The following is a 12,512-nucleotide window of genomic DNA, read 5'->3' on the forward strand; positions in this document are numbered from 1 at the left end:
CTTCCTTGCCAACAGCTCGCTTCAGGTCCTGCTGCAACATGTCGATGGGGTTTAGGTCCGGGCTTTGACTAGGCCATTCTAAAATGTGTTCACAAACTGTTTCATGTATGTATATTTCACCTAAACCGGAGATCTGAAGAATTGAGAACAGCACACTGAAATTAGTGAATATAAAGCAATATAATACTAATAGCATGTGCCAGTCAGTGTCTTTACTCACTGAGCCGCTCCTTCTCCCAGGTTCCCCTGCCTCACACTCCGTGCCAGTCAGTGTCTTTACTCACTGAGCCGCTCCTTCTCCCAGGTTCCCCTGCTTCACACTCCGTGCCAGTCAGTGTCTTTACTCACTGAGCCACTCCCTCTCCCAACGTCCTCTGTGATAGGACTGAAACGTTGGCTCTACTTGGACTATAATATATATTTTTTTATGTTAACGAATTTCAGTGTGCTGTTATTTCTTCAGACCTCCGCTTTGGGTGATATATGGCTTTTTATTTATTTAATAAACATGCACAAGCATTGTTGATTTATTTCTGTTGTAAGGAGGGACACTCCCTTTGCATTATGCGTGTGTGTGTACACACTCGGCAAGGGAGTGAGACACCATGTCACCAAGTTGTTCACAACAACACTTACAATATCGTGAACAATGCATCGGGAGAAAAAAGGCATCAGTCAACCGTGAATATTTGAGTCATCTACGATTTGCAGGTGACATTATGTTTGCCACCAGTACAGAAGGCCTGCAGCAACAAATCAAGAGCTCCCTGAAGCAAGTAAGAAGGTGAAGACCTAACAAAAAATGAATGGGTTCGAAACCAAACAAGTCTGTGACATCACAACGGTGAAGAAATTAAAATGGCAATGGGATGGACATATTGCAAGAAGAAATGGCCATTGTTGGACAAAGATGATACTCTACTGGATTCCAACAGAGAAGAGAAGACCAAGATAATGACCAAAACTAAGATGGAGCAACGTGGAGAAGAGGCTTGCAACCGCAGGACTTGGAAGATCATTGGGAAGGCCTTCATCCAGCAGTGGGTCAACAAGGGCTGGAGGATGATATCTAGATATCTTTATATAGCTATCCATCCCACACACCTTAAAGTGAGCTGTGGATTCATTTTGAATTCCGCTGTCAGAGGAGGCTGCAACAATGGGATATAACTAATCTCCCCCAGTGCCCCGCCCATGTCCTTATGTCCACTACACTGTACTGAAGTTATTTACAGGGCATTTCTGTAATGGGACGCTGCATGCTAAAGGTCAAGTGCTTTTCCTTCTTTTTTTTAATTTGCAATGGCATTAAGCCCAAAGCTGAGCTATAAATGGACCAGGCAGGAAATGTGATGGGTCATGTTCTGAAGCGTTGCAGCTGAACTCGGAGGCATCGCTGCCTCACGCTTTGCTCACTCACTGCAGCCTGCTGTAATGGTCATTGGGACATTCTGTAGTAGTTTCGAGGGTTTTGGATCAATGCAGTCAGGACAGAAAACTTTTTTTGGGACACTAAAACATGTCCACTGGGATTGCAACATTTCTTATTGGCATGAATTATTGTCGCAGTGTAATTGCTGCCTGCTTTTCTCCATTAGCTATCACAGAGACAACATTTATTGTCCGTTCTGTGATATTTACTTTGAACTTCCTATTTAGAAACTGAATTTATTAAGAAAGCTATTGTGCACATTTAAAATACAAAAAAATAACCCTTTAGTGACAAGATACACACACACACACACCCACACACACACCCACACACACACCCACACACACCCATTGCTGGGCCCATTGGCAGTGATGGGGCTAAAATATATGTTCTGCACTAGTGTCTTCATATTAACAACATTTTCGTTATTTAAACAAGTGTTTTACTAATGTGCATCAATACTTGGGCATTATTACAGCAGCCCCTTTAGTTTAATGGCTGTAAGAGGCAATTATCCTATAGTAGAAATTCTAAAGGTAGTGCCATTCAGCCATTAGCCCCTGTGTAATATGTCATGAAGACTTCTTCTCCATGCGAGAGAATATTTTTGCCCTGTTAATTTAATTGGAGAGGAACAATAGGGGGTCAAGAAGTCGGCCAGCAACTCATGACGGAGCCTGATGGTGTTACTGGCGTGGTTTCATTTTATTGTGTGAATAATAGTTAGGCAGCTTGATACATTTCATGGTGTTCTAAGAGATAGATATTGGGAAGATAAACGAGTATACAATAATTATGTTTTATAACAATTATACAGATTGTTTTTCAAAACTGTTGACCAGTTTGCATGTGCTTCCCTGTTGGTGCACCAAAGGGGTTGCGTTTAATAGCGTATAAGAAACCATGCCCTCTTGTCTGGGATTAGAGTGTAAGATCTTTGAGCTCTGGATTCGTTGTGCTACATTGTATACAGATGAAGGTGACTGCACCCGCTGGTGCGTTATGGGGGCATATTCTGTGACATCCTGGGTGATCACTGCCATTGTTGATCTGTATTATTATCGGGTGGAATAACCTTGGATACATCTGTACTTGTTCTGGCATCAAATCATGATGCAGCTTGTTCTAGACGTTTTGGAGAAGCCCTTGAAATGAAGGCTTTCAGGTTTTTCTGGGAAAATGCCTAATTTAAGTGTAACCCTCCCTGTCCGTCTTATAGGGAGATTACATTGTTGTATAGTGTTGGCCACTCCGCATGGGTTGCCTTGACTTGGGGTGCTGGATTCAGGCGGCTGGGCGATGATGTGGCAAGGATGGAAATAACGGGCGCCAGGAACTTTTATAGTACAGGCAGTCCTCGGTTATCCGACACAATGCGTTACTCAAAATGGCGTTGGATAGCGAAACGTTGTAAAGCGAAACACGTTTTCCCATAGGAACATTGTTTAAATGAAAGGTTCCGTTCCTGAAGGCATTTTTAATGCTAAAATACATAAAATATTTTACGCAGGCAATAAGATATGCAGCACACACATAAATTATATAGTGTCTATACTGTATTATATATATAATATAACATAATAAATAATATATTATATAGAATAATATAATATTATATCTACTATATATTTCAGAAAGCACTGTATGTCTGCGTCCCAAGGGCCAATCGCATAGGATCTTGGGCCTGTCACTCCGGCTCAGGCCATGCCCGCCCCCGCACACCTCTCATTGGCCTGCGTCCAACACCAATGCCACACTGTCCCACCCCTCACTGACTCTCATTGGCCTGCGTCCAATGCCCGCCCCCGCACACCTCATTGGCCTGCGTCCAACACCAATGCCACACTGTCCCACCCCTCACTGAGCTTTGGGAACGCTTTGCATTTGCAGCACAACCTTCACTGCTCTGGGGCCACGCTTCACAGCTATCAAAACCCTCACCGTCTGCTACCACAGACTGCCCAATCAGGTACAGAATCAGCTACACACAACACCTACACACAACGCACGATAACACCAAACACTGCACACACACACATTCACACAACACCAAACACTGCAGACACTGCACACACACACATTCACACAACATTCACACAACATTCACACAACACCAAACACTGCAGACACTGCACACACACACATTCACACAACATTCACACAACACCAAACACTGCAGACTGCCTCTTCAAAACACCACCCTCGCCCACCCCCAACTCCCCCCCACCCCCGGTCCACGCCACAGATCTCCCTCCGCAACCGCACACCCTCTACAGGCCGCGGCCTACAGTCAAACACCATCGGCACCGATCTCCCTCCCGCTACCTCACACACTGTACGGCCCGCGGACCGACCAGCACGCCACAGATCTCCCTCCCGCTACCGCGCCCCTCCCATCTCCCGCTAAACAACATCGCCACCGGCTACCTACTCACTTCGGCAGCGGCCCGCACGGAGCTCTTCCGAACGCCAGCTCACGACACCCATCTCCCTCCCGCTACCGCACACCCTCTACGGGCCGCGGACCGGGACACACGCCACAGATCTCCCTCCGCAACCGCAGACCCTCTACAGGCCGCGGCACCGATCGCCCTCCCGCTACCTCACACACTGTACGGCCCGCGGACCACCCACCACGCCACACATCTCCCTCCCGCTACCGCACACCCTCTACGACCCGCGGACCGGGACGCACGCCACAGATCTCCCTCCGCAACGCAGACCCTCTACAGGCCGCGGCCTACGTGTGGGGGGGGGGAGACAGTGTGTGTGTGTGTGTGTGTGTGTGTGTGTGTGTGTGTGTGTGTGTGTGGGGGGGGGGTACAGTGTGTGTGTGGGGGGGGGGACAGTGTGTGTGTGGGGGAGGGGGGGACAGTCTGTGTGTGTGGGGGAGGACAGTGTGTGTGTGGGGGAGGGAGGGACAGTGTGTGTGGGGGAGGGGGGACAGTGTGTGTGTGGGGGAGGGGGGGGACAGTGTGTGTGTGTGTGTGTGTGGGGGAGGGGGGACAGTGTGTGTGGGGGGGGGAGACAGTGTGTGTGTGGGGGGGAGACAGTGTGTGTGTGGGGGGGGAGACAGTGTGTGTGTGGGGGGGAGACAGTGTGTGGGGGGGGGAGACAGTGTGTGGGGGGGGGGAGACAGTGTGTGTGTGGGGGGGAGACAGTGTGTGTGTGGGGGGGAGACAGTGTGTGTGTGGGGGGGAGACAGTGTGTGTGTGGGGGGGAGACAGTGTGTGGGGGGGGGGAGACAGTGTGTGGGGGGGGGGGGGAGACAGTGTGTGGGGGGGGGGAGACAGTGTGTGGGGGGGGGGGGGAGACAGTGTGTGGGGGGGGGGGAGACAGTGTGTGGGGGGGGGGAGGAGACAGTGTGTGGGGGGGGGGGAGACAGTGTGTGGGGGGGGGGAGACAGTGTGTGGGGGGGGGGAGACAGTGTGTGGGGGGGGGGAGACAGTGTGTGGGGGGGGGGAGACAGTGTGTGGGGGGGGGGAGACAGTGTGCGTGGGGGGGGAGACAGTGTGCGTGGGGGGGGGGGAGACAGTGTGCGTGGGGGGGGGGGAGACAGTGTGCGTGGGGGGGGGGGAGACAGTGTGCGTGGTGGGGGGGGAGACAGTGTGCGTGGTGGGGGGGGGGAGACAGTGTGCGTGGTGGGGGGGGGGAGACAGTGTGCGTGGTGGGGGGGGGGAGACAGTGTGCGTGGTGGGGGGGGGGAGACAGTGTGCGTGGTGGGGGGGGGGAGACAGTGTGCGTGGGGGGGGGGAGACAGTGTGCGTGGGGGGGGGGGGAGACAGTGTGCGTGGGGGGGGGGGGAGACAGTGTGCGTGGGGGGGGGGGAGACAGTGTGCGTGGGGGGGGGGGGAGACAGTGTGCGTGGGGGGGGGGGAGACAGTGTGCGTGGGGGGGGGGGGAGACAGTGTGCGTGGGGGGGGGGGGAGACAGTGTGCGTGGGGGGGGGGGAGACAGTGTGCGTGGGGGGGGGGGGGAGACAGTGTGCGTGGGGGGGGGGGGAGACAGTGTGCGTGGGGGGGGGGAGACAGTGTGCGTGGGGGGGGGGGGAGACAGTGTGCGTGGGGGGGGGGGGGAGACAGTGTGCGTGGGGGGGGGGGGGGGAGACAGTGTGCGTGGGGGGGGGGGGGGGGAGACAGTGTGCGTGGGGGGGGGGGGAGACAGTGTGCGTGGGGGGGGGGGGAGACAGTGTGCGTGGGGGGGGGGGGAGACAGTGTGCGTGGGGGGGGGGAGACAGTGTGCGTGGGGGGGGGGGGGAGACAGTGTGCGTGGGGGGGGGGGGGAGACAGTGTGCGTGGGGGGGGGGGGGGGAGACAGTGTGCGTGGGGGGGGGGGGGGAGACAGTGTGCGTGGGGGGGGGGGGGAGACAGTGTGCGTGGGGGGGGGGGGGAGACAGTGTGCGTGGGGGGGGGGGGGAGACAGTGTGCGTGGGGGAGGGGGGGAGAGACAGTGTGCGTGGGGGGGGGGGGGGAACACTGTGACTCCCGGGCAACGCCGGGTCTCTCAGCTAGTAGTATAATATAATATTATATATATGCTCTTACGACGCTTTGCAACGTTGTTTGTGTACTGTATATGTGTATATATACACACATACACATAAACAACGTTGCAAAGCGTCGTAAGAGCGTTGGATAAGCAGTTTTGGCGTTGTAAAAATGAACATAGGTATGCATTGCATAGCGTTGGATAAGCCATTCGTTGTGAAGCGAAGCGTTGTAAAACGAGGACTGCCTGTACAACATTAGTCTCTCATTCATGTCCCTACATTTTTCTAGGAGTTATACACGAATACTGTGCTTCCGTAAGTGCCCACTCTTAACATTCAAATGGGGGTGTTCTGAATTAGTTGCCGTACTGGTGTTGGACCCGACCCTCCCCTTTGTTACTTCAGAATAATAATCTGTATTACCCCGGTTACACTAAGCCCCATTACGGGCATCCTGGCTGGTCCTTTGCAATTGACAATGGTACTGTTTTTTGGCTGTTTGGGACCTGCCACTTCCATACAGACAGACGAATATTATTGCGGATCCGTGATTAGAGCCAATCGGCTGACACCAAGGACCCCACTTTTTTCTTAGTTCCGCTAATAAATAAAGACCCCTACTATATTCATGGGTCTATCCCCATCTCCTCACCCAGAGACTCCTCTCCTCATATCCTCCAGGAACCTCCTCTCTGGAACCCTTTCCCTATCCTAAATACTCTCCCGTGACGTCAAAATCCCTATGGTAACACAGGGTGGGGCCCAACATGCACTCGCCTGCTAGTAACCCTATAGGAGGGGGTAACATAAGGATTTTCTGTTTTGAAGCCAGGTGTAGTTTCTTTGTAAGTTGTGATACCTTTTGAGACCCAACATTAGGCTTTCCAACCCTTTTAGGTTTCTTCTTGAAGTGTAAGCTGTGTGCAAGTCTAAATATGACAAACTAATTAAACAAGGTGCAGGAGGGAAGAATATATCCATGGAAGAAGTGCTAGAACTTGAAGTCGTGCTGAATCTGGAGGGTCACAGGTTCGGGAAATGTCAGGAAGGGGTACTTCACAGAGAGCCTGTTGGATTTGTGGTTGAAGCTAATAAGGAAAGGTAGCAATACATGTGATGGATATGAGACTATTCTAAATATGAAAGGAACCCAGGTATCAAATGGGGTCTGATATTTTACAACAGATGGGGAGAATGGGCAAATGAACATGTTCTAGTATGCCATTAGCTATTAAAGCATATAGAAACACAGAATCTATCACAGCCTTTGGAAAATCTACTTTTCTCCAGGACCAATAATACTACTAGAACTTGGAACTGCATTTTAAAGAGGTTAGTCATATTGGCTAGTAAAATGTTTAATATTTGAAGAAGGGTTATCATTTAATGAAAATAATTTCAAATATTTTTAGCGCTGTTATATAGTCTTTATTTTGTGCAGTCTAATTAAATTTGAGACTATGTGATGTGCTCTTGCAGGTCCCGCTAGAGACGGCACGATCAGTGAGGACGCGATTCGGGCCTCTCTGATTTCGGGCGTCAATGACAAACTGAGATGGCGGATGAAAGAAGAAATGGATCGGGCTCAGGCAGAGCTTAACGCCCTGAAACGAACCGAGGAGGACCTGAAGAAAGGTCACCAGAAGCTGGAAGAGATGGTCACTCGGCTTGATCAGGAAGTGGTAAGTATGGGACAACCTTTAACCCGTAATAGGGCCATAGAAGCACTGCAAGGGGTTTATAGCAGCACCACCACCTCAATATAATTCATTAGCTATCTACATGACAACCCGAAACAAACAACTCTGATCAAGGCTAGCTGGTGGAGGACAACACTATGCACATGAGAGGCCCAGGAAGCTTCATGTTATCATTATCATTTATATTTTACGTAAATACAGGCCTCCACTTATGGGGCATAGCAATACTTTAGTCAGTTTGAGAGCTACAATTAAATACAATTATTTAGTTACACAAGACCGGAAATTATAATAAATGGTTTCATTAAATGAACGAGGGTTATACACATTCATTTTACAGGCATTTCATGAACAGTCAGATATATCATTATGGGCATAAGTAATATTTACAGACAGGATTAAAATTGTTAGGAGAGGTAGGACAGGCCTGCAATGTGCTGTGTTAGAAGAGGTAGGATAAGCCTGCAATGTGCTGTTAGAAGAGGTAGGATAGGCCTGCAATGTGCTGTGTTAGAAGAGGTAGGATAGGCCTGCAATGTGCTGTGTTAGGAGAGGTAGGATAGGCATGCAATGTGCTGTGTTAGGAGAGGTAGGATAGGCCTGCAATGTGCTGTGTTAGGGGAGGTAGGATAGGCCTGTAATGTGCTGTGTTAGGAGAGGTAGGATAGGCCTGCAATGTGCTGTTAGGAGAGGTAGGATAGGCCTGCAATGTGCTGTGTTAGGAGAGGTAGGATAGGCCTGCAATGTGCTGTGTTAGGAGAGGTAGGATAGGCCTGCAATGTGCTGTGTTAGGAGAGGTAGGACAGGCCTGCAATATGCTGTGTTAGGAGAGGTAGGATAGGCCTGCAATGTGCTGTGTTAGAAGAGGTAGGATAGGCCTGCAATGTGCTGTGTTAGAAGAGGTAGGATAGGCCTGCAATGTGCTGTGTTAGAAGAGGTAGGATAGGCCTGCAATGTGCTGTGTTAGAAGAGGTAGGATAGGCCTGCAATGTGCTGTGTTAGAGAGGTAGGATAGGCCTGCAATGTGCTGTGTTAGAAGAGGTAGGATAGGCCTGCAGTGTGCTGTGTTAGGAGAGGTAGGACAGGCCTGCAATGTGCTGTGTTAGGAGAGGTAGGATAGGCCTGCAATGTGCTGTGTTAGGAGAGGTAGGATAGGCCTGCAATGTGCTGTTAGAAGAGGCCCTGACTCAAGGAGCTTACAATTTACCGGCAGGTGAGTTTCAGATTGCAATAGATGAGCTGTAACATTGCCGTGCTTTGGAAAACTGTGATGCCCTTTGGCTGCCCTTATGCTGTCCACCTTTCGGGCGACTTGGGAGTACCAGAGATTCTTTTTGTGCAAATGGAAAAAAATCTGCACACATTACCTCAGACATGCAGGAGGGGTGTGTGCGGGGGGGGGGGGGGGCTGATGGACTCCAGTTTGTCTTTGTCCTCAAGCTGTTAACCCTGTCCATGCTGTGTTGGTGGACAGAGGCAGTGAAGGCATATTGGGGATCCTCTCATAGGGAAACCCCTTAGTCCAAAGTCAGAACATTTCACAAATGGGTGAGCACATGCATACACACGTATACATTTATGTAAGCGTCATTTTCTTGAAATAGGTATAGATAAGATACACATACATACACATACATACACAGAGACACACAGAGACACACAGAGACACACAGAGACACACAGAGACACACAGAGACACACAGAGACACACAGAGACACACAGAGACACACAGAGACACACAGAGACACACAGAGACACACAGAGACACACAGAGACACACAGAGACACACATATAGAAGTTTTTTCTTTCCATTGTAAAGCTGTACAGTGCTTTCTTTTCATCTGTTTGCTGTCTAAACCAAGTTTATCCTTTGTATTTTATTATTATTGTAATGCCCTTTTAGACTGAAGTGGATAAGAACATTGAGACGCTGAGAAGGAAGGACGAGGAGCTTGGAGGCGTGGTGGAGAAGATGGAAAGCCAGTCAGAGTACAGAGACATTGATGAGGTTATCGTCCCCACAGCCCCGCTGTACAAACAGATACTGAACCTCTATGCGGAGGAGAACGCTATTGAAGATACCATCTTTTATCTGGGAGAAGCGCTCCGGCGCGGCGTGATCGACCTGGACGTCTTCCTAAAGGTATGGCGTTCATTAACCGGTTACGGCAGCATTCAGTTAACCCCTAACATGCTGCTGGAGGACCTGCTGAAGAATTGCAACCCCTACACCCTAATGCGCTAACAACTTTTATGGTATTTAGATTTCTGTATTTGTTCCTGATCTACCTGTGTGATAAAGTCCGTCTAATGTTGGTGTCTGAAGAAAAGAGAGCGAGATGTATGCATGTCTTTATTTATATAGCGCCATTAATGTACACAGCGCTTCACAGCAGCAATACGCGCGACAATCCTGTAAATATCAAATAACACACAGTGGGAATAAGTGCTTCAGACATAAAAGTCACACTTGGGAAAAGGAGTCCCTGCCCCGAAGAGCTCACAATCTAATTAGAGTTGTAAGGAGCTGACACCGGGACTCTCAGCCCCCCGCTTCAGCGGCGATGAAGCTGCTTCCTCCTACTTTATGTCCCGCCTGCTGCTTTTACCCTTACATTGTTTAAAAAAACCCTTTTAGTTTGTAATAATTTAAGATAATGGGTACAGGAAGTAAAATAACTCTTCGGATCCTTGTCATTGCGGTAATGTTTTATCCGTCCTGAAGCTTTGCTTGTCTTCTTCCTTTAGCACAGGGGTGCGCAAACCTTTTTTCCTTTTGCCCCCACCCCCAAACCTTCTCTCTGGCATTGGTAGCATCACGTGACGCCACGTTGTCATGGCGACGTGTCATCAGTGTGCTCGCCCGGCATTTTATTTAAATATTGTGGGGAAGAGCGCCGCACCCCTCATGTTGTGGCCCCTAGTTTTCTTACCCCTGCTCTAGCACATACGTCTTCTACTCATACGCTGATTTACAGATGTAGCGATGCGTGATTTAACCGTAGCGCTATTGAAAATCATGGTTAAGGAGAGTACGCCTGTTTTATTTCGCGTGAATGGTGGTAATAACGTCTGCTACATCTGTAGCGCTAAAATAATGGGACTGAAAATGGCTCTTCAATCGAACGTCTTGGCAGATCCCTTTGGTTGCGGTAATGTTGGGTTAGTACTGAAGCGTTCCCTGTGTTTCCTTCCTCTAGCACGTACGTCTCTTGTCTCGCAAGCAGTTCCAACTCCGAGCCTTGATGCAGAAAGCCAGGAAGACGGCCGGACTGAGTGACCTGTATTAATATCCTTCACCGGGACTCTCCTCACGGCCATCACACGTTTTTATTATCTTCTCCTTTCCTTAAATCATTAGAAATCCACGATTAAGTTATTCTCATTCTTTTAAAATGTGTCAAAGTTGTTTTCTGTTGGAGAGGGGACTGCCTTTTGTATTCTGTTTAAATCAATTTGCTACCATACTGGACCCATATGTTACTGGCACGTCTGGTAGCAAATAGGTTGGATCTGTGTGTTGGTAAATTCTATCGGGCCAAATAAACCTATGAAGGTCCAGTGTACACAACAAAACTAGCCGACTTCTGTTTTTTTTCTAGATGTATCTTGGCAAAAAAGCCGCTTCGTATTGTACTTTAGCAGGAAAGCCTGTTCGGTGAGATCTATCTGCTTGTAGTTGGAACAGTTGCCATGTTTTGTTTGTGCGCACGGCTCCAGTACCTGAAGCCTTTCCTTTATAGCAGCAATGTCCATTCTACATGTATGTGAATACTTTATAATACATATATGATAATTAAATAGAAATACATTACCTCTCCTCTGCCCACTTTACATATGGAAGTATGTAATTATTTTCTTTTTGTAAACAACGGGGGACGGGATGATGTCCCTGCTTTGAAAGGGGGCATCCGTGTCCTAACTGTTCTGTGCCGCTGCCACGCTCGGTCACGGCACTGAAGGATTAATGCTGCGGGAGGTCTCATTCAGGAGCATGGACCCCACCCTGCAGCTCCATTGCGTCACACTGTCCCCAGCGCTGCGTGTGCGCGCGCTTCGCAATATTCCAAAACCTATTCTACGACACTGCTACTTTATTTGGCTGTCTTAAAGCGACAATCCCCCGTAGCAAGACCCCCTTTGTTTACAGGATTGGATCCCGAGGGTCTTCCAGAGCGGAACCCCTCCTTTTTAGCTCCGAGATCCCTCCGTTCCCAAGAAACTTATGAGTGACATTAGCGGCACTACTTCCTCGTTGTTAAAAGGGATTGATGTGGCTGGGTAATGGGGATTGATGTGGCTGGGTAATGGGGATTGATGTGGCTGGGTAATGGGGATTGATGGGGCTGGGTAATGGGGATTAATGTGGCTGGGTAATGGGGATTGATGGGGCTGGGTAATGGGGAGTGATGGGGCTGGGTAATGGGGATTGATGGGGCTGGGTAATGGGGATTGATGTGGCTGGGTAATGGGGATTGATGTGGCTGGGTAATGGGGATTGATGTGGCTGGGTAATGGGGATTGATGTGGCTGGGTAATGGGGATTGATGGGGCTGGGTAATTGGGATTGATGTGGCTGGGTAATGGGGATTGATGTGGCTGGGTGATGGGGAGTGATGTGGCTGGGTAATGGGGAGTGATGGGGCTGGGTAATGGGGATTGATGGGGCTGTGTAATTGGGATTGATGTGGCTGGGTAATGGGGATTGATGGGGCTGGGTAATGGGGATTGATGGGGCTGGGTAATGGGGATTGATGGGGCTGGGTGATGGGGATTGATGGGGCTGGGTAATGGGGATTGATGTGGCTGAGTAATGGGGAGTGATGTGGCTGGGTAATGGGGAGTGATGTGGCTGGGTAATGGGGATTGATGTGGCTGGGTAATTGGGA

The 12,512-nt window shown here is 49.6% G+C and overlaps 1 protein-coding gene across 1 annotated transcript in view; it reads left to right on the top strand.

Annotated features, from left to right (window-relative positions):
- TSG101 (tumor susceptibility 101) overlaps positions 1-11,199 on the top strand; it is a 30,559-nt gene extending 19,360 nt beyond the window's left edge. Inside the window, exons 8-10 of the mRNA XM_075567677.1 lie at positions 7,401-7,603; positions 9,527-9,766; positions 10,824-11,199. Coding sequence (XP_075423792.1) covers positions 7,401-7,603; positions 9,527-9,766; positions 10,824-10,913 — 533 coding nt within the window. The 3' untranslated portion in view covers positions 10,914-11,199. The remainder of the gene's footprint in view (positions 1-7,400; positions 7,604-9,526; positions 9,767-10,823) is intronic.
- The last annotated feature ends 1,313 nt before the right edge of the window (positions 11,200-12,512 follow it).

This window comes from Ascaphus truei, chromosome 12, assembly GCF_040206685.1.
Source record: "Ascaphus truei isolate aAscTru1 chromosome 12, aAscTru1.hap1, whole genome shotgun sequence".
In the NCBI taxonomy this organism is placed as follows: Eukaryota; Metazoa; Chordata; class Amphibia; order Anura; family Ascaphidae; genus Ascaphus; species Ascaphus truei.